At 23.5% G+C, this 27,806-nt stretch overlaps 5 protein-coding genes across 5 annotated transcripts; all 5 read left to right on the top strand.

Annotated features, from left to right (window-relative positions):
- Positions 1 to 265: 265 nt before the first annotated feature.
- On the top strand, positions 266 to 1,944 carry OCT59_019328 (uncharacterized protein; the record flags this gene model as incomplete). Its single annotated transcript, XM_066135956.1, has 8 exons — positions 266 to 268; positions 464 to 582; positions 688 to 1,010; positions 1,090 to 1,124; positions 1,221 to 1,358; positions 1,613 to 1,642; positions 1,714 to 1,814; positions 1,899 to 1,944. 8 exons carry the CDS (start codon positions 266 to 268, stop codon positions 1,942 to 1,944), a joined length of 795 nt encoding a protein of 264 aa, XP_066005197.1.
- A 6,339-nt stretch (positions 1,945 to 8,283) lies between these two features.
- OCT59_019327 (uncharacterized protein) lies at positions 8,284 to 8,695 on the top strand (the record flags this gene model as incomplete). Its single annotated transcript, XM_066135955.1, has 3 exons — positions 8,284 to 8,332; positions 8,383 to 8,595; positions 8,667 to 8,695. The coding sequence occupies 3 exons, from the start codon at positions 8,284 to 8,286 to the stop codon at positions 8,693 to 8,695; spliced, it is 291 nt and encodes a 96-aa protein (XP_066005196.1).
- Positions 8,696 to 10,831: 2,136 nt separating this feature from the next.
- Positions 10,832 to 13,951, top strand: OCT59_019326 (uncharacterized protein; the record flags this gene model as incomplete). Its single annotated transcript, XM_066135954.1, has 6 exons — positions 10,832 to 11,724; positions 11,805 to 11,933; positions 12,004 to 12,671; positions 12,731 to 13,117; positions 13,192 to 13,224; positions 13,311 to 13,951. 6 exons carry the CDS (start codon positions 10,832 to 10,834, stop codon positions 13,949 to 13,951), a joined length of 2,751 nt encoding a protein of 916 aa, XP_066005195.1.
- Positions 13,952 to 15,884: 1,933 nt separating this feature from the next.
- On the top strand, positions 15,885 to 19,634 carry OCT59_019325 (uncharacterized protein; the record flags this gene model as incomplete). The annotated part of the gene is made up of 7 exons (XM_066135953.1): positions 15,885 to 16,104; positions 16,173 to 18,335; positions 18,406 to 18,552; positions 18,706 to 18,924; positions 18,994 to 19,166; positions 19,263 to 19,330; positions 19,415 to 19,634. The coding sequence occupies 7 exons, from the start codon at positions 15,885 to 15,887 to the stop codon at positions 19,632 to 19,634; spliced, it is 3,210 nt and encodes a 1,069-aa protein (XP_066005194.1).
- A 3,674-nt stretch (positions 19,635 to 23,308) lies between these two features.
- OCT59_019324 (uncharacterized protein) lies at positions 23,309 to 25,850 on the top strand. Its single transcript, XM_025312595.2, has 13 exons — positions 23,309 to 23,447; positions 23,553 to 23,635; positions 23,706 to 23,790; positions 23,860 to 23,935; positions 23,997 to 24,039; positions 24,123 to 24,178; positions 24,261 to 24,581; positions 24,661 to 24,765; positions 24,842 to 24,923; positions 25,009 to 25,205; positions 25,297 to 25,346; positions 25,428 to 25,562; positions 25,649 to 25,850. The coding sequence occupies exons 2-13, from the start codon at positions 23,587 to 23,589 to the stop codon at positions 25,659 to 25,661; spliced, it is 1,212 nt and encodes a 403-aa protein (XP_025189165.1). The 5' UTR covers positions 23,309 to 23,447; positions 23,553 to 23,586; the 3' UTR covers positions 25,662 to 25,850.
- Positions 25,851 to 27,806: the final 1,956 nt, after the last annotated feature.

Genomic DNA, 27,806 nt, shown 5'->3' with positions numbered 1-27,806 from the left:
ATTATTTACTACTTAATACAACTCTATATTTACAACCTTTGGACTAACTTTGCTATCAGTAGTGATTTTTTTGGTAGTATTTTATAATACTTTTTAAATAATATTAATAGGAATTTTTGACATGTCATGTAAATATCATATTTAATAACATATATATTAATAAGTCTATTAACAAGTATGATATTTAATATTAATATTGTAACTAATATAAAAGGATAATTGTTATATATTACAAAATTATTATTTTTTTACATTTCATTATAATATGGTATTTTAATAAATTATAATAGCAATTATATTGTCAATTATTATAAAATATACATTACAGGATTATTATATGGTAATCAAAAAAATAGGCACTGATAGCTAAGAAGATATTATTAATTCTTTTAAAGTAAGTATGATAAGTTTATATTTGAAATGATTGTTTTAACATCTTTTATTAACTTTTATTAAAATTAAGGCCAAGTATAGAAAATTGTTAGTGAAAAATAGAGTTGAAGAATATAATATTTCACAAGAGTTAAATACACCTATTGCTTCTGTTAATATTTGTAATACTATTAATTTTGTTGTTGAGGCGTGAAATTAAGTTGACCTTCTCAACATTAAAAATTGCTGGTTAAAAACTGGTATTATTTCACCAGATGATGAATAAAATGTAAATATAGAGCTTAATTTTAATAGGAAAAATGATGAAAATAACTTAAATGATGCTATACAGAAACTGCCATATAATAATACTCTATCTGGGTTGGAATATATTAATGTTGATAAATTAGATGAGAATGAAATTTTGTTGGAGGATAATGAGATTGTTGAAACTGTGCGATTAAGACATTATGCAGAAACAGTACAAGATAATAATGAAAATGAATTTATTTTTAATATTTCCTTAAGTGATGTATTAAGCAGCATTGAAAAATTAATTACTTTTCATAATTTTCTATCAGAAAATTATGAGATTACTAGTGATGAATTAAAAATTTTGAAGGGTATTAGAAGAAAAGGTTTGAGATTTAAATCAGAATCTATGCTACAATTAAATTTGAATGAATATATACTAAATATCTAAAAATTTATTATTAGATAATTTCACTATCCATTCTGAAACAGTTTGGAAAGTATAACCTTCAAAAAGCTTTAGATTTGAAAAACCAAAAACAAAGATAGTTGGGATATTTGGTTTGTAATGTTTTTATAATTATAAAATTTAAAAGCACATTACAAATTTTGTAATGAGCTTATTTAAACTTATACAGGAAACCATGAGAGATTGTATTTTGAAAAAAGGGGTGACTTTTGATGTAAGCTATAGAAAACAAAAAGCCCAAATAACAAATGGAATTGTTCATGCTGTAAGTATTAAAAAAAAATATTTTTTTTTTTGTTCACTAACTATTATTAATAGCTTTATTATCGGCAGTTTTAAAAAAAGGCACCAGACTTTCCGCCTACAAGAGCTGATTGGGCAATTAAAGAACTGTTAATCAATAATTTTCAACGTTCTCATAAGTTAATATTTATAAAATTTTATAATAATTTGTATTATTACATGATATGATTTGTAAAAATTATTATTTATTTATAAATTTAAGGTTACTTTAAAAAGAAGCGAGATCATAAAAATGCTAAAGTGGTTGTAAGTAATTCTTTGCTAAAGTTTTTGCATTATATAATATTATTTAATTTTTATATTTTATCCAACATTAGGATGGAAATAGAAATTCAAATGAAGAAAATAACGAGAATCATGATTCTGAAATTGGAGAAACTAATAATTCTGAAGACAGAGGCAAACATGATTCTATTAGGTTTGTAATAAATTATATAAACTAATTCTATTATTTTTTTTTTTATTTAACAGTGTATAATAAAATTTATAAATTTTAAAATAGTGAACCAGTTCAGAATTCAACTAGAAGATCAGAAAAAGCTAAATAAACTACCACTGTACAAAAAAAAGTAATTAAACAAAAAAGGACGGTAAGTTATTTGTATTAATTTAGGATTATATTAATATTAATTTATTAATTTATTATTTTATTTCTTTCCTTTAAAATAAAAGATCTTAAATATTATTCAAATCTTCCTGAAGTATAACAACACCTTTGTTGAGTTCTGGATTAGTATATACTTAAAGAACAGGTCTAATTAGATAAAATAGCTTTTATTTTCATATCTAAAATACTTTTGAATAAAGCTAATATTGTTTTTACTCTATAAAAATTAAATATTTATTTTATTCTTAATTTATATGAATTTAGCATTTATCTTTGCCATGGGTACCCTTAACGTACAGTGGGGGTGCAATATTAATGTATATCATACACATTAAGGAATCCTTTTTGCCATAAAATAAATACATATTAAATTATTCTATTTTTACTGATTAAATTACCATGAAATGCCTATTTATTTCATTAAAAATTATTTTAAATAAAATTAATTTTTATTTTTAATTTATACGAATTCAATATTTATAATATTCTATCTTTACTGTAAATGCCTATTAATTACCGTTGAAATGCCTATAAAATTATATTCATTTCATTAAAAAATTATTTTAAATATACTTATTTTATTTTTAATTTATACGAATTCAATATTTATAATATTCTATCTTTACTATAAATGCCTATTAATTACCGTTGAAATGCCTATGAAATTATATTCATTTCATTAAAAAATTATTTTAAATATACTTAATTTTATTTTTAATTTATATGAATTTAATATTTATAATATTCTATTTTATTATAATATGTTTATTAAATTATATTTATTTTATTAAAAAATTATTTACTTTATATTTTATTATACCTCTTATTTTATATTTTATAATTACTAATTTTATTTTTAAATATAATAATAAATTTAATGCAAAAATATATACTTATTTCATACTTAAATAGGCGAAAATTCAAAATATTTTAAAAATCTAATATGCATTTTTTAAAAATATATTAAAAGTATTTTACAAATCATTATTAATTTATTCTAAATATACTATTAAATTAATCTTATAATATATGGAAATTTTAGTATAAAATAAGTGTAAAATAAGTGTAAAATAAGTGTAAAATAAGTATACGTATTTCTACTAGAGATATTGAATAAATTCATTAGCAGTAAAAGGATTTTCAAGATAAAGTTGATCAATTAAATCTTGAACTTCTTCTAGTTCTCTCATATGCATTAGATGAACTTGTGTTTCAGCATGAAATTCTAAATCAATTTCAACTTTATCATCTTTAGGTAAAATACCCTCTTTAACCAGCAATTTTCAATTGTAGATTGCGTAATGGCATCCCATACATGTGCAACATATTTGATGCACTTTTTAATATTAATTTCAACAGGTTCAATGCCATATTTATTATAATTATCGAAAGTTTTAACTCTATTATATAATAACAACTTTTGGTATTGTGCCTAAAATAAAAAAAAATAATAAAGTAATAATCAATAAAATTTAAGTATCACTGATGCAGAATAGAGATTAAATTTGCTCACTTTAAAACTATTAATAATTCCTTAATCACATGGTTGGAGGTGTGCAGTAGTGTTTAGAGGAAGGAATTCAATTGTAATATTTATAAGACTTGTATTTTCATATAAAAAATGAGTTGATACATTATCAACAAGAAGAATAATATTTCAGTTTTGTGCTCTCATTTGAGCATCAAGCTTTTTGAGGTATTCATTTCAGATTGATACTTGCATCCAGCTCTTTGAGTTCCAGTAATAATTTACTGGAAGAGTCTTCTTATTAATATTTTTAAGAACTCAGAAATTTTCATATTTATATATGAATAATGGGAGCATTTTTTCAGTTCCAGTTGCATTACAAGTAAACAAAACAGTTATACGATTTTTTGATTGTTTTGTTCCAGCAACAGGAACATTAGATATAGTGTGATTGGGTTGCATTTTCCAAAAAAAGACCTGTTTCATCACAATTAAAAATATCCTTAGGGTCATAATTTTTAAGAATTTGGTGCAAGTTTTCAAGCATAGCGGACATGCTCATATCACCTTGCCGATCATTTGCTGATCACTAATTCCGGATTTTAAAAACTTATTGCAAAATCACAAATATTTTTCAAATAATGTGGCAAAAAAATAATGGAATCTAAGTAAAAACACTAAATTATTATATGATTTTAATTATATAATTATTAGCACAATTTTTAATAATATTATAAATATATTATTTGTTTATGATAATTCACTAATTATTGCCGATCATCAGACAAAAATTAAAGTGCGAAGATGAATATGCGAGTGCGAAACTTAAGAATTTGCACAAATATTCTTTATATTATGTAGAATCTATAAAAAAAATAATGCAGTGATCTGATTCATAATGCAGGTTTTTTATTAGTAACATAATTACAGTAGTGAATAATTTCGTAAAATGAATAAATATATGCCAAATAATAATAAAAGCTAAAAAGTTTCTAATGAAATTTAATACACAATAAATTAAAACTAAATTTAAGTTATTTGTGAAATTTAAGCATATATTATTATGTAAATTTTTTTAGCAACGGTATTTATATTATGTGATAATTGAATAAATGATCGGCAAATGATCGACAACAGTATTGTGATAAAATAGGGATGTCCGCTATGCTAAGTTTTCACGTATTATATCAAGATCTTGGAGTGGTGCACTTGCTGCTTCTTCATGTACATTATATTGTTTAAGGTTATGCCGTTTTTTAAAATTGTCAACCCACCCTTTTAATCCTTTAAATTTTTCTTCATTGCACAAAAAAGCAAACTCTAAGGCTTTAGTTGAAAGAATATCATCACTAATAATAAGGCCAGCTTGGAGTGCATTTTCTACTTAAAGAGTTAAAGCCTCTTCAATATTAATAAATGAAAGTTTTCTTTCATGTCGCAGACCAGCTTGATATGAACTAAGATTCACTGCAAGCCAATGGTCTTTTTCCTTTAAAATATTACTAATCATCTCTTCACTAATCTCATATTCTTTGGCTAGTTCTTTTTATTTTAAGAAAGGCGTGAATATTTTTTTTAAACAAACTTCTTTTTTTTGTGCAGCAGTAAGAGACTTACGTTTGTTAATAATTAAAGATTCATTAGAAAGTTATTTTTTGAATAGGTTAATAGGTTTAATTTTTGGCATTTTTTAAAAAAATATAGAAAATAAAAACGCAAAACATGAATTTTAATCATTATTTATTATTATTTTTATATAAAATTACAGAATGTGCAGTATTACTATATTTGAAACATGATTCAATGTAAAATAAATGCTAAATTGTCCTTTATAGAAAATTTGCAAAAAATAGCCCTCCATAAAAAAAATTGCAAAAATCTTCGTAATATTTAAAAAAAAATCGGTATAAAAAAATTCGTTACAAAGCGACTTATTTTATATATGAAGTTTACATAATTTACTTCATTATACGTTATATAGTATTTAATTAGTAAAATTCGGTATAACAAGATTCTTTTAATATGTAAAATTCTGGACCATAGTGAAGATCCGTTGTACTAAAAAATTCATTACATTAAAATTCGTTATAAAGTGAGCTGACTGTAATTAGCATATAAAGTAAAATTAAAATTTTTTTGAGTTTTGTATCTTTCTATTGCAAAGATCCCATGTGATATCATCGCTACCCCTTATCACATGATTAATTAAATTTTATTAACTAATCATTATTTGTTTAGATAAACTTTTTTTTGTAAAACGTGTTTCAATTTTCAAGCTTTTTATTTATAAATTCAATATCTGATATTAAGACTTATAATATAAAACTAATAGCATATAATTATAGTACAGTCAACTCTCTTTATAGTCACACATTTGGAATAGTCCATATTTAGTGATTATAAAAAAATGTGATTATATAAAAAATTTTTTATATAATATATCAATGAAAGTTGAAGTTTACAATATCACTATTATTGGTGGTAAATATCTTGCTTCTTGTTATCTATTGGTAATAAGCCCTATAGTGAAAAATTTTTGTTCTCATACATATATAACTTCTGAAAATATACCGTATATCACAGGCCATAGTACCCCCCTTATGCATAGTACTCCCCTTGAAAAATTTCATAGAATTGTATAGTATCTGGGGGATATTTTACAATTATCTCGTGATCTAGTGATCAGATTTGAGCCATCTTTTTTTTGGTTGATAGCTCTCATTGAGCTCTTCAAAATAAAAAAACGATCGTTCAAATTGGACCAGTAGATCGTGAGATATTCGCAAAAAACGGAATTTTTAGGCTTTGTTTAGTATCTGGGGGTACAGGGTCAAACCCCGATTTTTGCAAGATACCCGGGATACTGTGGCCCGCTATATACGGTATATCTTAAAAATTTTTGCAGAAAAATTAGCTGAATTTTCACATACTTCTATATGCTTTATATCTTGCTAGAAAAAGTAAGGAGATACAAGTTAACGATTAATTGTCATATGATGCTAAAAGCTCTATGAAAATATATGCAAATAAAACTTTTGTACCTTTTCATATAGAGATAGTTCAATTTGATTAATGATTTTTTAAAAGTAAATGATCGACAAATTATAATAAATAATAGAAGCTAAATTTTTCAAATTGAAATATTTTTTTATCCATTAACCCTAGAAATATAAAATTGCCACCATTTGATACGTCTTAATAAGAAGAATCTGATAGAAATAAAATTGTCCTTCTATAAATATTACAGTATGTGACAGGATAACTTATAAAATCTAAAAATTTATAAATTAATATAACTTTTTGTTTATCAATTTTAGAGTTATAATTTTATTACCATTAAATGCGCTTTAATAAGAGAAATCTAACAAATATAATTTCATCTTTCTATGATCACTAAATCTTAAGATATTATTTTAATAATTCAAAAATTTTTTAAATTAATTTTAACCCCTACAGTTTAAGGGATATTATTTTTTTGATTAATCAATCTCTTTGTGTTTATAACTCTTGAAAAAATATAGAAATAAGAAAAATAACAATGTGTTAATGTCTTTGCAGATTAAAAAAGAACATTTTTGTCACACATAATCATATATATTTTGACCAAATCAAGAAAGTAATACAAAAAAAGTCAAGAACATAATTTTTGCCTTTGTGACCTTTCTTTCTACTTTATCTAAAAATATAAAATAAATAAGCAATAAACTTTAAAAAATTATATTTAATCAACATATGCTGTTGATTAATAGCATGAATATGTTGATTGATAGCATGACGCATTATCATTTGAATAGCCCAATCACCAATTGATAATGGAAAATCTGGATTATTTGATTTGTACTAAAATAATTTGTTATTACTTAATTATTGTTATGTCAATTATAATAACATTAAAGTGATTAAACTGATATACCTTTTTAACCAAATAGCATTTTTTAGTTATACTTATCTTGCGATATTCTGAAATATTTCCATTCTATTTTTCTGTTACAAATTCACACATAGCACTTTAAAATAATAATGATAATATTATAACAATGCATCATAAAATATTTGGATATAATTAAATAATATCTTAAATTTACTTTACAGTCAACTCTTGTTATAACGAACCCTAGGTTCCAGACCTCAACTTCGCTATAGGGCTATAGTGAAGATTTTAAGAGATTTAATTAGTTAATTCGTTATAACAAGGAGAAATTTATTATAGTTGTCTAAAAAATTCACTATATCAAGGGTTCGCTATATCAAGGTTTGACTGTATTACATCTGTTTTGAACATTAAACGATTTTAAACATTATACTAATTATGAACTTTACACTAATTACAACTGGTTGAAAAATTATGGCAAAAAGTTACAACTTTACGGCAAAACATTATAACCTTATAACTCTATTACAACTAATACGGCAGGCAACACTAGTCTCAAGACTTTACATGGTGAATCAATATCTTGCCAGCAAAAAAGGAAAGTGAAAGAAGTTATTAGAGATGTAAGTGCTTAATAATTAAATTTATATTTGCAGAAAGCAAATTAATTAATATTTTTTGTAGTTCAAAGAGGCAAACCTAACATTTCCAGTTTCTGAGGCTGATTTCATCCTTAGAGAATGGGTTGCTTTATATTGTAACAGTACTTAATTTGCTAAATTAAGCATAAATTTTTATTTTTATTTTTATTTTTAAAAGAATTTTACAGTTGACCAAGAAAAAAAAAAGAAAATTATTGAAACAAAGAAACATGGCCTTCCACTGCCATCACCTAAAAAGAAAAATGTCTGACCTCCCAAGAAGTATATATAAATAGTAGTATGAGTAATGAAATAACTGACAATTTACAAGATTCTGGAAGTACTTCAGGTAATTTTTTTCCATAATATCTATAACATCTCATAATTTTAAGTTGACAGTAGAAATAACTTCACCATCTATTATTTATGCTCCACTTACAACCAAAACAGTGACTTCACAAGCTAATGCTCCTATTGTAACTGAAACAGCAGGTTTACCACTCTCTAACATTGAATTAAATACTCCAGTTACAAACAATATAGTAAATTTATCATCTACTACTTCCGAAGTTAATACTCCAGCTGCAACTGAAATTGCTGTAGAAACTCCTGGTATTTTGGCAAAATATATTATTTTCTCAATAAATTTTATTATACTTATACATTATTTGATTAATTTACAGGTAAAAAAAGGAAAGGTAAAAGGGAATAAAAGAAACTTCCCAATAGAAACCAATAGAAACTTCACGTAGAACAAGATCCAGCAAGAAATCTAAACAGTTGGAGTTATATAGTGTACCTGTTGCTTAATTAAAATTTATCAGTAATTGTATACTAAAGTTACAGTGTTTAATTATTTAGTATATTTTCAGCATTTTATCCGAATTTTATCCATTTAAATATTATGATAAATTTTCAGTTTTCCATCCGAATTTTATCCATTTTATTATTCAATAAATTTTAATTGCTTTATCCATTTTATCATAATAAATTTTAAGTATTTTATCCATTTTATTAATTTAAACATTCAGTAATCTTTTAGTGACTTATCCAAAAACTTATCCATTTTATTAATTGATGAATTCTCAATTATTTATCAGTTTGTTATCAGTTTGTTGATTGAACGATTTAAACATATATATCATTTTATTTATTAAAGTGATGTTTCCATATTAATTCCGTGAATATGAGCCCTTTACGGAAAAAACATGGAAACTCCTATTTATCAACGCAAACGGAGTAAAACGGAACTAAAAACGGAAAAATTTTTTTACAGGGTGATACTTCTTTTCAGGTATCAGGCAATATTTTTTTTGGAAATTTTTATTATGTATAATTTTTTTTTATTATGATTTTTTGTACAAGTAGATTCCTTTACCGTTAATTGACGAGAAAATGATCAATATGAAAAATGAATTAATTTATACAATGACCTATCTCTTCTACAAAGAATTTGTAATAATAAATTAATAAAATATATTTGTAATAGGAATATATTGTATAGTACATTCAAGATGTTTTGATTTGTACTATTATACTGTAACACGATGCACAAACTATTTTTTCTGTCGCGTTTTACAGTTCAACAATTGTAGAATTTCGATTTATTCAGAATCATTTCTTTCGTTATTTAAAGATGAAAAACATTAAACATAATAATAAGGAAATATAATTAGAAAAGGGCTTGAAAATTAAAATTTAATGCATAATAGGGAAAGGTATTTTATATATAATATTTTAATATATAAATATTTGTTAAGCAAATTTGATTCGATATTCTTTATTTAATGTAAAATGTTTCTAATAATCTGTTGATTGTTATAATCAGTATACTGTATATATTTCAAAACAAGTATAGAGTTCGAAAGTCAAATTCCGAGACTAATAATCAAACGATTTGCGAAACGCATTTAAAAAGAAGTGGCATAATAGGAAATAAAATAAAAGAAAAAAAATACAAAAAAAAGTAGTTATAATTAAGGAGATAATCTGGTATATTTCTTGCTATTATTTGTGATAATATTGTATTATTCATCTCGTCAATTTCATCTTGCATTAGGCGCTTCATACCAAAATCTATTAAAGTAGCCACTATCCGTAGTCGTTACGCAAACTTGCTATTATAATGGTATTAGATTAAAAAGAAAAACTCGACATGATCATCTCCCGTTTTAGAAGGATCAAAGCTCATCAATTTTTTTTCATTGTAGTTGAACATAAAGACGGCAGGGTACTTTGAAGCTAAATTTGAAATAATGAATGTAATAAGCAACATAAAAATTTTTATATTTATAAAAATTTTGACAATATTGTGTCTGTTCACATGAGAGAAATTTAAATAAACAGTTTATTGTACTAGTATTAGTATATACAGAATGATTATTTATTTATTTCGTTGTAATGAATATTTAAAAAATATTGTTTGATCATCTTTAGGAGGGGCTAGATAATCTTGGTTCATTTAATTAACCTCAATGAGGTAGTTATAATAAGTTGAAATTGACTACAAAAAAAATATGCACATGATACATAAACTCTATTTTTTAATAGCAAAATAAGAAATTTAAATGAAATACCAAATTTGAATACCGTTATACGTTAAAAATCGTGATCACGTGAATTTTCTCCGATAGGTTAACACACAATATTATAATTGTAAATTTGTATACGTAATAAAAAGTAAAAAAAAATGCATAATGATTACTGTGAATACAATGTAACACGACTTGTAAATTTCACCATTTTATACAATGTAATTCTTATTAGAGTTAAAAAAGTATCCATCCATTGGACTCTTTCTTATCCACTACTTCCAAATACAATAATAATCTTTTTAGACTTTAATAATATGAGACCTACGATGATATTATTTTATATTTGTTTCATTACAATTGTCTTGTCCCGATTGGCCTTGGCTGAACAGTTTACTCTTCAAATTGAAACTGATCTTAAAATAATTCAAAGCACTAGTTTTAAAAATGGATCTATCTTATTAAGTTTAACCAAACTTGAAACTGAAAATTGTAAGGTGCAAAATTTATCTTTTATTATAATTCCTACTAATGATCGGTCACCAATAAATACTGTAACCCATTATATTCCTGCGGAAAATTTTTGTTTTAATTCAACTATTGGAATGAATACTATTCCTCCGATGGAAAGTTCATGTAATGTCAATCCTTATGGATTTGGATGTAATGTTAATTGTGACAAAAATCCAAAACACTTGGAATGTGAAGTAATTCCAATATGCGACGGAACTGACGGAGCGGGTAAAAAACCTGTTGTTCCTGGGTGTAATGGTGCGGCATTGGACTGCGCGAAATATCCAACAGCTCCCAATTGTTTACCGAATTGTACTGAAACATCTGGAACACCTGGATGTCCGTTGGATTGTGTGAAATATCCAGGCGCTTTAGCATGTGTACCAAATTGTTCTAATAAACCGTATTTACCTGGATGTAATGATTGTATTTATAATCCAAATGCTTCAGGGTGTAATGTATGCGGCGAACCAAATTCACAAAAGATATGGAGATGTCAATTTGGATATTGCGATAGTAATCCTAATGCACCAGAATGCAGATTAATTAAGGATAAAATAAATTTTCATACCAATTCGAATAATATTATTATTACATCATATTATTGTAACCTTTTATTAAATGGTGACACTTGTTTTAGTTTAATCGGAGTGGAAACAAATAAAAAGATGAAATTTCTCAACAATTTGAGTAAACGGTACGTAAAAATAAATATATATGTATATATCAACGCTTTATTTTGGATTACTTCTTGATTTTGAAATTTGTATTTTTTAGTACATTCGAGGAATCATGCGAAAATGGTAAAATTGTTAAAAATATTTATAGTAAAGGACTTATATATGTATGTTATAAATCTAAGAATGAAAAAATTTTTTGGAGAACTTATAAATTTGATAGTAGTTTGTAAGTTAAAATTATATATACAGTTTTTTTTTTATTTTTGTTCATAAAATTTTAACAACTTATTTATTAGAGAAAAAATAGGAGAAGGACAAATATACCCCCCGGTTTCTATATACACATTTAACTCGTATCTTACAAACGTATTCGCAATAGAAGATGGTGGATATTGTATAATAACAAGTGATATAAATATAAATAATGGAACAACAATATTTGCTAGATTTATACAAAAAGATTCTACAGGTGAAATGAAAGGTCCTTTTAGGATTTATTGGAATAACACAGTAACTAGATTACGTATATACGTATGTAATATAGCATATCAATCATCAGGTTATAGTTGTATTATTCAAACAACTAATGGAAATCAAGTAATATATAATGAAATTGATTTCTTTTTAAGTTATGACGAGGTTATCGTAAAAGTAATTGTTTTAAATTTAAATCTATCGAATAATGACGTTATTACTGACGTTTTGCCGTTAAATTTTGGTGGGTATTTTATTACAACAATGAATAGAATTAATGGAAATGGAAGTGCCTTTACTATTGATAATGAAGGAGTAATTCATGGAGATTGGGATTGGCATCAGGCTCCTTGGGAATTCTTTTACACTAGTCATGTACTTCCCAATAACACTATTGTTGCTATTCCAAAAGCTGCTTCAATTTTTGATGAGATTAACAGACAAAAAATTCCCATTATATCAACTGATCAATTTACAAATTTTTCTACAGGTAAAATTTAGACAACTGAAATAAATAAATGTATATATTTTTTAACTTTTTTTCTTTAGTTGTAGGAGGAGATGGAACGGTGCCAGGAGGACCAGGAGGATATGGATGTTCGAAAATATTATCCACAACTCCATTAAAAAATTCTATAATTACAACAAATCAAGAATTTACCATTACATATAATACACCTGTAATTAGATCAACAGGAAGTTTTAGTGTTTTCCAAGTTAATGGAGATGATATTATTTTAAAACAAACTATTCCCGCAACAAATAAACAATTTGTTGAATTTGAAAACGAAAATACTGTTAAATTGACGATCTTACCCTCTGCCCTAAATAAATTTAGTGCTCGTTATTACATTACTGTTGATCATGATTTTGTAAAAGAACAAAGTGGTCAAAATGTTATTGGTATTAGAGAAAACATTTGGAATTTTACTACAGGTAATCAGCATTCATACTCGATATATAATTGCGTGTCATAATACTAATAATAAAAAAAAAAAAATTTTTTTTAGATTTATCTTCTTCAACTGATGTTGAAACAGGGGGTAAATTTGACTTTACATTACAAAATAAAGTATTTTTTTCATTTTCAATATATTAAACATTTTACTTTTTTACTTTTTTTCAATAGGAACAGTAAGTACAATTATCCGATTAACACTTGAAGGATCGTTAGGTTATATAAGATATCAGGACACAACAAAAAATAGTGTAAATGTATTGGGAACTATATTAAGTAGAGCAATATCATGTGATGGACTATGTTTAAACATCACCAAATATTATCAACATGATGCAACTTCATGTAAAGGATCATGCTCATTTATCACTTATTATACTTATGATAAACATATGTATTTAAAAAAAGATGAAAATTCATATTTATTTAATAATGCGCATGAAGTATATCGATATCAGATTATATTCAGAGTTGATATTTCCAAAAATGGACAATCTAGTTCAGAACAACTTGCAAAAGATTTAAATGAAACAATTACATATCAAGACATGAATTCATTATCAGAATTGAATTGGTTTCTCGATGCATCATATGGAGCTCCTATAACCGAAAAACTTTGGAAAAAATATTGGGGCCTTCTTCCCGCGGCTTGTATTTTATTTGTTATTGGGTTGTTGCTTATTATCAAAAGAGACTTTAGGGACTTTTTCCCAATTTTCTTATCTGGATTGATTCTAATTGACTTAGCGTTAGATATTGCATTTATAATCTTTCATAAAGGAGATTTTGTATGGATTTTACCTGCAACGTAAGAAAACATTTAAGTTGTTAAAATACTTGAATTATTATTGCATCAACTTAAAAACAACTTTTTTTTTAACATGATGATTTTTCTTTTTTTTTATAGTATGATCTTTTTAATACTTCCACTACTTATCCATTTAATATTTATAATTATTATGGTTAGAGTAAACAGAAAAGTAAAAAAAGAAGAAAAAGTAAACATGAAAATTTTTATTCTTTTTGGAATACTAGTTGATATGAATGCGTTACGAGACAAATCGCCAGATTTAATTAAAAAAAAAAAAAAATCGGTTCTGATTGCGAATATTGCTATAATATTATTTGGAGAAATACCTCAACTTATTATTTATGCTACATATATTATATTTCATATCAAACCAGCTATAATACCAATTATCGTACTATCATCATGTTTAATCGTTTTAATATTCAAATTAATTTTTAATAAGATTTTAATTTATATTTTCCAAATAATTGTATCTTTAGCCAACAGGATCAATTAAATAAAGAGAAAAGAAACAACCTTTTAAATTTATTTACGAAATAAAAGTAATTTGTTTTCTTTTAAGAATATTTTTATAGTTTAAAATTACATGTTAAATAATTACGTGATCTTTCTATTTTCGCTAAACTAATGTTCTTTTGCTTCCAAACCCTTTTTTCGTCGCACGCGCTAACCCCAAAATGACCGTTGTAATAACGTAAGTACGTAAAGCACGATCTGTAACACTTCTGTAACATTAATGTAATATTAGGGTGTACCATATGTAAAGTACCATATAAAAAATTACTATCAGAGATTTTTTTGACGATCATTATAATTCATAAACTTTATAAGAAACTTCATATTAAAATAGACAAAATTTCACACTTCCATAATTCTAACTCATTCCCACTATTTACGTTTCAAATTCTGCAAGAATATCCAAAATAGCTGTCTTTTTCGTGTAATATCTTTATTTTTTTCAAAGAAGGCCATCCGCGTTTAGAACCAGCTTTCTTAGTTAATCCTTAATAATAAAACATTTTTTCTTTACTTGTTTTTTAAAAAAATCGAGGTATTTCGTTATTCTTTAAGCTATCGTGTATTTTTTTAGTCTTTTAGTATTGCATAAAAACTAATAATACATGATTTATCGAGTTTCCAAGATTTCTGATTTTTTCACGGGAAAAATGCCTTCCAAATATGAATCAAGAAATTACAACAATCAAACTAAGGTTTTTTTGTTGGCTCAAATTTATTTGAAAATATTGACAAGTCTAGTATTAAAAAGGTCCATTGCACGACTTAGATTACAAATGTAATTTTAGGACAATTTGATGCAGCAGATCTATTATTTGACTAGTATTTTTCTAAAAAAAAATAATTTCGTTGTATTTTATTTATAAACTATGTATGATATTTGTATTTATAATAATAATGAAATAATAATTTTAAATCATAATAATAATTAATAATAATAATGGCATTTAATAATAATGCCATTTTAAAATATCCGACAAAAATTCCGTTTGACCCATTAACCGGCAGAATTGTCAGAAAAATCTCTGATAATAATTTTTTATATGATACTTTACATATGTTTTGATTTAATTATTTGATGGTACACCCTAATGTAATGTTAATTCTCGATGCATGTCGGATCATCATTGATAATCTACAGTTATTATTTTTGGTAACTACAATTTGATGCAGTGATTTTTATTGTGGTTGATTTTTATCTTCTAATTATGCTTGAACTCGGGCGCATTCCCTATATAGTAATGGAACTCAGAGCATGTGAACATATCTTAAAATGTCAATTTTAAATGAAGTTAAAACGAGTTTTGATACGCTTATCATTAAATGTAGTTGACGTTTTAGTAATATTAAATAAAAAGGCGCTTTTAAAAAAAAAAGTCTTTTAAATTTCGTTGAATAAAAAATTTCGTCTATACGACATGTCTCATTCATCAATAAAAGTTGATGATAATATTGATAATATAGACTATTTTGTTATTTATAGTAGCGAAGATAAATCAATTCTTGGATGGTTAGTTAATGAGAATGATAACAGACAATCCAAATACAGTGCGCATTACGTTAACCAGAAAAATGTTGAATTACTTAAACTATATAAAAATTATTTATTATGCTATTACGAGAAAAACGATGAGTATTGTAAGTTTAAATAAGATTTTATTGATTTAAATAATAAAATATTAACTAATTAATAACTTATATTATAGGTCTCATTGATTTAAGCATTGATTTAAATAATGTCAAATATCTGTTTCGACTAAGGAATCTAGAGCATGAAAATATATTTTCTATTAAAAAGAATTCGATTGGATTTCTTTCTAATGGTTCTAGTGGCCCTATTCATTTGGTTGTAGTATCATTAAATGAAGAAGCAAAAAAAGCAAAAAATCACAAAATTTATTTGTATTCTTTTGAAGATAAGCCAGAAACAGCAAATGGTATTTGGAAGTGTTTTCAACAATATGATATAGAAAATGTAAATGAAGATGATTTCGTTCATTGTTTTGTATATCAAACAAAGTTATTTCTTTTTAATGGATTCCAATTAATGACTCAATATGATTTATTGAAGATGATGACATGTACGAAATGTACATGTGAAAATCAATACTTCTTATTTGATGATAAGTTGCGTAATTACTATGCAGATAAAGATAAACGTAGTGTTAATATAGTAATAAATAAAAGTCAAACATTAATTGCATTAAATATTTGTGGTAAAGTTAATATATTTTCAATGAAAAACGAGGAAAATGCAATGGAAAATGGGATGGAAAATGGAATGTGGATTTCTAAATATGTAGAAAATAAAAAAGATTATATTCCAATGGAATTTGTAACTTTAAAAGATGATTCTGAAGGATTAATTATTTATAATATTGATGATAAAGATAAAAAATACATACTTTTAGATCCCTTTCAAACTTCTGATGATGATGCAATTGATATTACCCAATATATAAACAACGGTAATGGTATTAATAATATTAACATTAACAACAACCAAAATTTTGATATAAAATTTAATAAAAAGTTGGAAAAGAATAATTGGATCACAGATAAGTTGAAAGATCAGACAATATTAAACAAAGAGTTAAACAAGACATATCATAGTAATATTTATACTTTACCTATTTTCAACGACATAAAAGATATGCTTAAAAATGAAATAAAAGAAGATAACCTAGAGGGTAAACTTCTAAAGTTTGTAATTGAAAATAATTCTAAAGATTATATAATTAAAGGATCTAAAAAATCACAGAATGACGAAAGTAACGAAAATGACGAAAATGACGGAAGGAAAACAGTACTAAAATATAGTTGCAATGATGTAATTTCGTACAAACAATTAAATAATCAGGATCTGGCTTTAATTACTAAGAGTGAAATCTTAATTTACACAATTTACGAAAATGAAGATTTAGGACTTCGATACTGTCGATGTAATAAAGGTATTAAAGATATTGAGGAATGTTCATCATTACCGCCGCCAGATTTTAGTCACTTATTTAAGAATATTGTGAAATACCAGAAGTACAAGAATGTAGAATGTGAAAAATATGAAAGATACTTTCTTAGTATTATAAATAATCCGGTGGAATTTTCAAGATTTTATTTAGAAATGTTATCAAAGATTATTGATGAAAAAATTGATGAAAGTTTTATTGAATTTGCCGTTAAATCAATTTTTGATAAAGTTATTAAATTAATTGAAGATGATTCAGAAAATCCCAATTACATGTTTCCTTTTATTAATTTAAATTTATTTGATTTAAGTAATCATTTTTATTCTAATTTAATAATGAAGTATATTTCATGTAAATCTCTCATACTAGATCCCACTTGTTTATCTATTATAAATTCAACTTCACCTTATAAGGCATATTCAAGAGAGGTTTATATTAAAAAATCGTCTTTTATTACAAGTTTGGTGAAAGATATAATTAAACCAATTAAACAAGAAAAAACTCCAGCAATTAGGCTTATCATTCCTTTTTCCGAATTTTGTGATGATAAAGATAAAAAAAGCTTTTGGAACAAATTTTTAAATGAAGATAGATCTTTTCTATTTAGTAATATAGATACCGATAATTTTTACAGATGGTGGAATTTTGCAGCCATTATAGATTTTAAATGGAGGAATTTTGGGAAAAAATATTATTTAATAATTTGGGTTTTTTATGCTATGTTTTTTCTTTTTTTTGCATTGGCTTCTACATTAAAATACGATTACAGTAATAATGCATTAGACAACGAAGATATTTTTTTTATAATTTCAATTATACTTGGTCTTATACATTTAATTTTTGAAATTCGACAATGTTTACCAGATCCAAGAAATTATTTTTATGACCCATGGAATTATTTGGGTAAGATGCACATGCTTTAATATTTATTTACTTGGATTTCTTTTTTTCTAATTCTTTTTATTATTAATAGATATAGGAGCATATTCTCTACCTATTATCACATCTATATATTGGATTATTATTAAATATGGGGATATACTATATCGTATAGATCTTGCTACAACCACTAATTATGAAACGACCAAAGGACTTAGAGCAATTTCTAATTTATTATTAAGTTTTAAATTTTTGATATTTTTTCGAGTATTTCAATTATGTGGAACTTATTTTGCCATAATTATCGGAGTTCCTAAAAAAGCTTTTCCATTCTTAATAGTCTTATTTTTTCTTTTATTTGGATTTGCCCATGCATTTTTTATTTTACAAGCAGACGATAATGCAATTCCATCTATTCCATCTAGTATTTTTGATCCTAGTGATTATAAACCTAATAATATAGATAGTCCATGGAATAAAACCACCGTATATCATGTTTTTTTAAATGGTACTATATATCAGAATGTTACATTTATTGAAGACCCTAATTCAAAAAAAAATCTGTTTGATGGTTTTATTAGGTCACTTTTATCGGTGTATTTACTGCTTATAGGTATGTAAATAATTTATTATTCAATTATCATTCCAATTATTTTTTAATTTTTTTTTTTTTAAACAATAGGCAATCCTGAAGCTTTTTCGGCAGACACTTATTATGATTCTACTCTAGTAACAATTTTATTAGTTTTATTTACATTTCTTATAATTTATCTTATGAACTTATTTATTGGATTGCTTAATCTAGCAATTAATGAATACAATAAATATGAAGAATTTTTTCTTCTAAAAGCAATGGTATTTTATTTTATTATAAATTATTGTATCTATATTATTTGATTTATTATATTTTATATAATTCTAATCATAAACTTTATCAATTATTTTTAAAAGATTATTAGGGAAATTGAATTATATTATTTGCCAGCTTGTCTAAAAAAAAAATGGAATCCATATTGGATGTAAGTATAAAATTTGTTAATGTTAAACTTTTATTTTTGATTTTTATATATTTTCTAATTATATTTATTTATTAATCATTTTAGTTATTATGATATTCCTGTTAAAGATATTCGTGAATTAATTCATGCAATTGATAATAAAAAAACTTATTTCATTTATCATCCTATATATATCAGTAAAAGATTAAGAAATTTATTAGATATTCCAGAACCAAAAGATCTAAATGAAGAAGTTAAAGTACTTCAACAACAAATAATTGAGTTAAAAAAACAAAATCAAAAACTTAAAGATTTAAAAGAATAAAAAAATACAAAATAAAAAATTGATAATGAAATAAAAGATTCTTAATAAAATAGAATAATGTAGTTTACATAAAATAAATGATTTTTTTCTTTTATTTTTATTTTATTTATATTGTTATAATTTATTTAAAATTAATAATCAAATCAATTAGAATTAAATTAAAGTTATTCATTAATTTTTTATAATATTAGAAAATAAATTTATCAATCATATAAGTATTGAATAAGCAATTCATTACTAATAATAAGCAGTTTTAGCTTGCATTTAAAAAAAAAGAATTAATAATAAGGATTTCTTGAATTTTTCTTTTATACATAATATTAATATCAGATAGAATCTGAAACTATAATATTTCAAAGATTTTTTTTTATATTCATCATATTTACTTAATTTCACAGCCAATTTTTTCTGATGTAAATACTATAAATTCTTTTATTTATACATAAAAAATTGGTAAATAAGATGTATTTCAAAACTTTATTAATAAAATAATGTATTATAACTATTTATATTTAATAAGAATGAAAATATATTTTTATTTGGTTTCTTTTTATATATATAAGAAATTTATATTAAAAAATAAACTTTTTTGAAATCCTTTTAAAAGTTTAGATAAATAAATAGTTTTAATAGCAAAATATATATAAATTTGCAAGAGAAAAAGATTTTTTAAGAATTTAATAGTAGTTATTTAGATAGTTTTTGTATAAACATAAAAAAATTGATTTTTTAATAAAAAATTTTTACTTCAATAAAATTTTAATAAGAATCCTTTAACTAATAATAAATAATTTATTTTTAGATGTAACTTTTCAAAAGAAACAACTTTTATTAAGTTAATAAGATCAATTACTCAATAAGATTTTTTGTTATTATTAAATTTATCAAATTTTTCTTATTTTTTAATATGAAATAATAATAAAATTTTATTTATTATAGGAAAAAAAAAGAAAAAATATTTATTTTTGAATAATATATTTGTTTTAAATTAAAAAAAAATAATAAAATTTTCATTATTTTTAGTAAATTTCCTTTTATCCAATTATATTTTAATATTAAATTTCTATTTATTTTATTAACAAAATTTTTTTTTTAAAATTGTTTTTTAAATTAGAAAATAGTTTGTTTTATAATTAAAATTATTGAAATAATAAAGAATTTATAATACAAATATAATAAAAAAAAGAGAATTTTTCTTATAAATTCTAAGTTTATTTAAAAATTTATTTAAATTAATATTTTTTTAAGTTTTTTTTTTTGATAAAAATTATATAAAATACTTTCTGTCTTAATTTGAAATTTTAAATTATTTAATATTTGACAAATTTCAAGTTTTTCTTATTATTCCTTATTTTTAACAAATAAAATGGTACAAAACTCAAAAAAAAAATTTAATTTTACTTTATATGCTAATTATGTTTTTTTTATTGAAATAAATGCAAATTTAATATTAATTCAATTTTTGATGTTTTTTTGAGTTTCGTACCTTTCTATTGCAAAGACCCCATATATTAATTATATAACTATTGTAATATTTTTTCATTTTATTATTAATCATTTCTATTATATAATTATTGTATTATTATTATATTATATTATTGCAATTATTTATAATTTTTTTTTTTTACTTTTGCATCACATTTGTGATTTTATTAAAATAAAATTAAATAGAAAATATGAAAAGTAAATAATTATATATACTACTCTAATATAATTAAATTACAACCCACTTATCATATTAAATTGTACTCTATATATACACTATCAAGTAATTTATTTGACTCAATAAGTTATTTATAATTATTATATTTAATATTTAATATAATTAATTATTACTTTAAATCTATATTTAATTATATTTTGATAATCATGTATTCTTCCAAAGAAATTTTCCTAATTCTTCAGAATTCTACACAATCCGAAGAAAAAATTTTTACCCCTGAGAATCACCATTTTTGGATTAAGTTCGTGATGCATATGTAGAAAACTAAGTAACCTGCATTATAATAAATCTATCAGATTTCAGTATATAGTATAAAAAATAAAACAACGATAAATCTAACATTAAAGATTTATCTGATTTTCTTTTAAAGTTCTATTTTACAAAATTCCTAATAGCTAATAACTGAAAAATGTCCCTTTTTTAGCATTTATAACACGTTAAAATGACAAATTTTCAACCCATTTCTTACAAAAATTCTCACAATTCCGTCATAATAACGAAATGACAATATTCTATAACATGTTAACAAATTTGTATCGTGTAGGGCGAACTGAAAGAGTTTCGAATTTTGGAAATTCTAGTTCCGAATTTCACAGTTTTTTCTTGTAGTTCCTTTTTATGCAGGATATAAAATAATAAATTTAATAACTAACAAAAGGTTTAATGCAAAAAATTTATTCAATTTTGAAAAATGATAGTGTTTATTAGTTATTAGTAAGTCATGGATTCAATCCAAAAATGGTGATTCTCAGGGGTAAAATATTTTTTCTTCAGATTGTGTAGAATTCCGAAGAATTAGGAAAATTTCTTCAGAAGAATACATGATTATTATATTTTGAATATTATTTAATTTTTAATTTCATTTTAAACTCTACTATAATATAATAAATATTTATAAAATTAAATATAACATATAAAATTAATAATACTTTTTATAGTTCTAATTATATAAAAATAAAATAATAGAAGTATTATTTTATTATTTAATTATATATCAATATTATTAATAAGCAATTGCTATTTATTTTATATGGTTAAAAGATTTTTTACTTCAAAAAATATATTATTTGTAATAATTATAGCTGGTAATTTAGTTTATATAAATGTTCAATTGGATTATTGGATATATTAAAAATGTTAGAATTATAAATATGATTACTAAAAATAAAATAATAATAATTATAATATAGTAATAAGAATGTAAAAAGTTAGTTTGGTTATTTAATGTATCTAGAGATATAATTTTACAATTTTTATTATATTTTTGTATTTGCCATATTATGAGAACCCTGAGTTATATATATAAAGATAAGGTGCAGCCAAAAAAAAATTACTATTAGCTCTACATATTTTTTTAGAACTAGAATTATGATAATGCCAGTCAACTTCTAAAAAGAAATAAATTCTGGCTGGAATTATCTATAAAAAAAAAGATCTATATAATTATTTTGGTCAATACCTTTTTATGTAGTGTATAGCTCAAGATCACAAAAATTACCTTTTTGACCTGTGTAATTATATCATCACCCCCTCTGCATAATATAAATAAATATTTTACAGCAAGAAGGTCTGTAGGATACTAGGTGAAGCAGGGTAAAAAGGTAATTTTTGCCTTGAAGTCTTATGTTACGTCATTTAAAATTGATTAATAGGGATATATATTTTAATAATTTACCCCAGTAAAATTCTACCTCCACGTGACCAGTGATGTTTAATGGGTGTGAAAATAATTTTTTTCACCACTAAAAATTTTCTGTTCCCAGAATACTTATGAAAAAAATGAAAACGGTGGGGTGTGACGCGGGGTGACATTTTATGCAGGTCGGACGACGCTGGGAAGAATATTTTAATATCAGTTATCACGTGATTAATTCCTAAGTGATCAGCGCGTGATCAAGTAACCTACCGTTATATTATAGCAAAGAAAACCGATCGAAAAACTGGTCAGCTTTTTTTCTATAGTAGTTTATCTGTCATCTTTGTTCGCTCTCTTTTTTTTTAAAAAAATACTTCCATTATTCAACTTTATATATGTATATATGTTGTTAAAAAAATAAATTTTCATTTTTGAAAAATTTGATTTATATTTTGTAAGTTGTATTTCATTTATTAATTTGTAAACTACTAATCAATATCGTAAACTTCATTATGGAAAACAAATAAATTTGAGCATTTGTTAAATTTTTTTTTCTCAGCTCCATTAATTAAATATATTCAAATTATCGAATAATGGGAGTATTTAAAACAGCTACAAGAACAGCAGTGACAGAATGGATTGGTAAGATTTTAATGTATATATTAATATTTAAATTTAGTCAATCCAATTTAAATTATCTTGTTTACTGTAGAACGCATGACATCGGAAAAATATAAGGAAGACGATTTTGCTGATATATTTGAATTATGTGAAGTTATTAATATACAGGCAACAGGGTACGATTGATTATCATTTACTCTATTTTTTATGTATAAAGTTTTTTTTTAAATCAATGAATGATTTAGACCAAAAGAAGCTAGTAAAGCATTAAAACATGCTTTGAAATATGGAAATATTCATTCACAAATTCGAGCAATAACGGTAAGAGTATATTTAATTAATACGTTTAAAATTTTTATGTTTAATATGAATTCTTTTATAGATTTTAAAATCCTTAACGGAAAATTGTGGTGATAAATTCGTTGGTTCGTTATATGATTTTTAAAGAAAATTCGTTGATCAAATATTACTATTAAATTTAATAATTAAAATTTTAATTTTAATTTAGCTCAAATTGCTACTTATAAATTTACTGAAAGGCTTAGAAATATGGCAATATCTCCGGTACTTATTCTATATTCCTTCCTTATTCTCCAATGAATTAATTTATTACATATTATTATAATATACTTTTATATTTATATAGTATACTGATCCTAGAGTCCATAAAAGATTATTATTGTTGTTTGCAGAATGGTCAACAGAATTCAAGAATAAACCAGGATATGAAACATTAGCAAACTTACATAACGGAACAACACATAGAACTAGCATTAGTAATGTTGGGCTTGCAGCTAGTACAAAAGGGCCAGGATCAAAATCAACATCTTCGTCAAATTCATCATCATCTTCCAGTGTTACTAATAAAGAAAAAGACAAAGAAAAAAGTAAAAGTGGAACATCTGGTGTACGATCTAAAAAGGGACAACAATCTGAAACGCGACCTGTGACTTATTCTCCAGAAAAAGTGAATATTACTTTGTTTTATATCTATTTATGTATGTTATATAATTAATTTTTTAAAAATAAATTCTTTTTTTTTTTAGATTAACGAAACTATAGGGTTGGCAACACAAAATGCTACAAATCTTGTTAACGCGCTTACTTTATTAAGTCCTGGTTCTGATTTAACAAAAGATACAGAGTTACAAGTAAGTTGATTATGATAACATTCCTTCTCTTTTTTTATTAAATTAATATATAAATTACAATGTTATCATCTTTTAGGAATTAGTCCATAAATGCAAATCATCATCTGAAATATTAATGAAAATGATTCCTACGGCAGTAACAGATAAAAGTCGAATTGGTAACATTTATACTTAAGATTTTTTTAAAATATCTATATATAGAATTGTAAATATAATGCATTTTAACAATTTTTTTGGTTATAGGACCACTTTTACAATCAAATGATCAAGTTACAGATGCTTTAGCTTTATATTCAGAATTTAATAGTAGCGATAATGAAGTAAATAATGTTACTTCTGGTATTAAAAACATTAAATTACAAAAGCAAAAAGAAATCGATGATGATATATCTGGGCTTGGTTTAAATAAAAAGAAAAATCAAGCTGAAGAGGCTGCAAAGGTATTTTAAATTTAGTTAAGGAAATATATACTATCATTAATTTAGTTGTGGATGAAAGTTTAATTAATAAAATATTTTCCCTCCAATATAGATTCATAAAGATTTCGGAGATCTAATTGATTTTGATGCCTTTTCTTCAAAGTAATTAGAAATAATTTCTATTTATGTTTGACTGAACACAAATTTTTACATTTTATTTATATTTCTTATTTTTGACTTTAGAACAAATTCAAATACATCCGATAATTATGATAGTAATTCAACATATACGGACCCTTTTGCAGACCCTTTTGCGGATCCGGTAACAACTGAACCCACTGAACCTGTTGTTAATAAACCAAAAAGAAGATTAGAATGGTGATTATTAAGACTTATTATATAGCATTAATAAATATTATTATTAATATTAAAATTTAAATTAATTGAATTTTTTTTTATTATAGGACTGAAGTTTAACATGAGAAAATTATCATGAAGAGTTTCTTTTTCTCCTCAATTTCATTATCATTATATATATACATAATTTTTCTTGTATATTATTTTTAACATATTAGTTTAGTTTATTTTTGTGCTTATTTTAAGCTTTATTGAACTTTATGTACAGTACTTTGAAAGAATAAATTTATATTGATTTATGCAGATTGGAATTAATAAACATTTCTAAAGTATTGATTAAAAGAAGTGTAAAAGTAAGAGTTAGGCCAGAATATTTGATCAAAAAGATACTAGATAAGATACTAGATATTTAAATAATTAAATTTAACAAATTGACAATCAATCAAATATCAATGACCTTCCATATAATAGAATGCCAATTTATACTAATTGCAATTAATCAAAATGCAATAATAAAAAAAAAATAAGCTATAATTAGAAATCTTTCAATTTATTAATTATTCAAATTGTATATTAATAAATATTTTATTTATTAAAAATTATGGGCATTACTAATTTCATTAATGGTGATTATTACCACTTAATTTCAACAATTTGGCTAGAATTTAAAGTGCTGATTTATAATTTTGGCCAGAGTTAGAAAATACTAATTGCAAAATTTTAACTTAAATAATAAATATATTAATAATTATTTGATGTTAATCTGTTAATCATAATAAAATTTTGAAATTTTTGTCAAAAAAAAAAACTTTTAGTAAAGTAAAAAAATAAAAAAATAAAAATTTTGCATTTTATTAAAAATTATTTGAAAACCAGCTTTTTTAATTTTAAACAAAACTCTTCTTCTTGTAAATTTATATATAAAATAATTATTTAATATATACAATCAATTATTTAATTTAATATTAATTTTATAAGATTTAAAAAATCAAACTGATAAAAATCATCAGTAGTGATATTCATTATTAGTAATATTTTGATATTTTTGAAAAATACTAATACAAAATAAAAAAAATTTACTATTAGTAATACACTTTTTTTTAAATTAAAATTGAAAGTTGATCATAAATAGTTTTTATATTCTTATATATTAAAATAAATAAGAAGAAAAATTATAAATATAAAAAAATTTTTTATTGCAAAATAACTTATTTTTAATATATGAAAGCTACAATTAATTAGCAAAAAAATTTGACTGGATTTTATAGAGAATTTGTTAAATTTCATATAGCCTAAAATTTGTTAATTATTACAGTCAAATCTTGATATAGCAAACCCTTGATAATTGATATAGTGAATTTTTCAGACAATTATAATAAATTTCCTCTTGCTATAACGAATTAACCAATCAAATCTCTTGAAATCTTCACTATAGCCTTATAGCGAAGTTGAGGTCTAGAACCTAAGGTTCATTATAACAAAAGTTAACTGTATTAATTTAAGAATTATTAGTAAAATTGTTGATTTTTGGATTATATGAAACTTTATTCTCAATATGATTAAGCTCAATAATGAAGAATTAAATTGTGAGCAGGTATATTGTTACTAAATAACTGAGTTGCTAATGTTAAATAATACCTTGTTATTATTAAAGAAAAATTCTCATAGATTATTGAATAGTTTTATTGACTGAAGAATAATGATACTAATTCTAGAATAAAGAGTAGTAGTCAGATAGAGGAAGATGAAACTGAAAAAGACAGAAAAATTATAGATACAAACCTTTAAAATGTAAAAAATCTGAATAAAGTTATTACTAAAGATCAGTCGCCTAAACAAAGGCATTTGAGTAGTGTAAAAAAGGAACAGGATGCTTAAGGAAAGCCCAAAACTAGAGGCTTTTATAAATGTTATATTTACAATGGAATAGACATAATGCCGCTTTTCATAAAAATGTGAGTAATAAACAATAAGCCTAAGAAATAAGAGAAATGATTTTAGTTATAAATTTATGTTATGTGATATGTTTGGCATTTTTTTTTCAATTTAAAATAATGTAGCCGTACATGTAGGTAATTTTTTTACAAATGTAACGTGATTACTTATAAATCAATAAAAATTGTTAAATATTCATAAAATATGAACTGTTTTAAAAGAATAACTTTATTTTTTTTTAAAAAATACAGTTAATTCTCTTTATAATCATATATTTAGAACAGTCCATATTTGGTGATTATAAAGAGATGTGACTATATAAAAAATTTC

The sequence above is a fragment of the Rhizophagus irregularis genome, chromosome 28 (assembly GCF_026210795.1).
Source record: "Rhizophagus irregularis chromosome 28, complete sequence".
Taxonomy (NCBI): Eukaryota; Fungi; Glomeromycota; class Glomeromycetes; order Glomerales; family Glomeraceae; genus Rhizophagus; species Rhizophagus irregularis.
The sequence above is the reverse complement of the archived record's forward strand: the minus strand, read 5'-3'. Positions and strand labels throughout refer to the sequence as shown.

Bases quoted from the DNA above. Each gene is read 5' to 3' on its own strand.
- OCT59_019324 (XM_025312595.2), top strand. From the start codon at position 23,587: ATGGGAGTATTTAAAACAGCTACAAGAACAGCAGTGACAGAATGGATT. The intron at 24,040-24,122 runs GTTCGTTATATG...ATTTTAATTTAG, and splicing joins TTGTGGTGATAAATTCGTTG to CTCAAATTGCTACTTATAAA. The intron at 24,924-25,008 runs GTAACATTTATA...TTTTGGTTATAG, and splicing joins AACAGATAAAAGTCGAATTG to GACCACTTTTACAATCAAAT.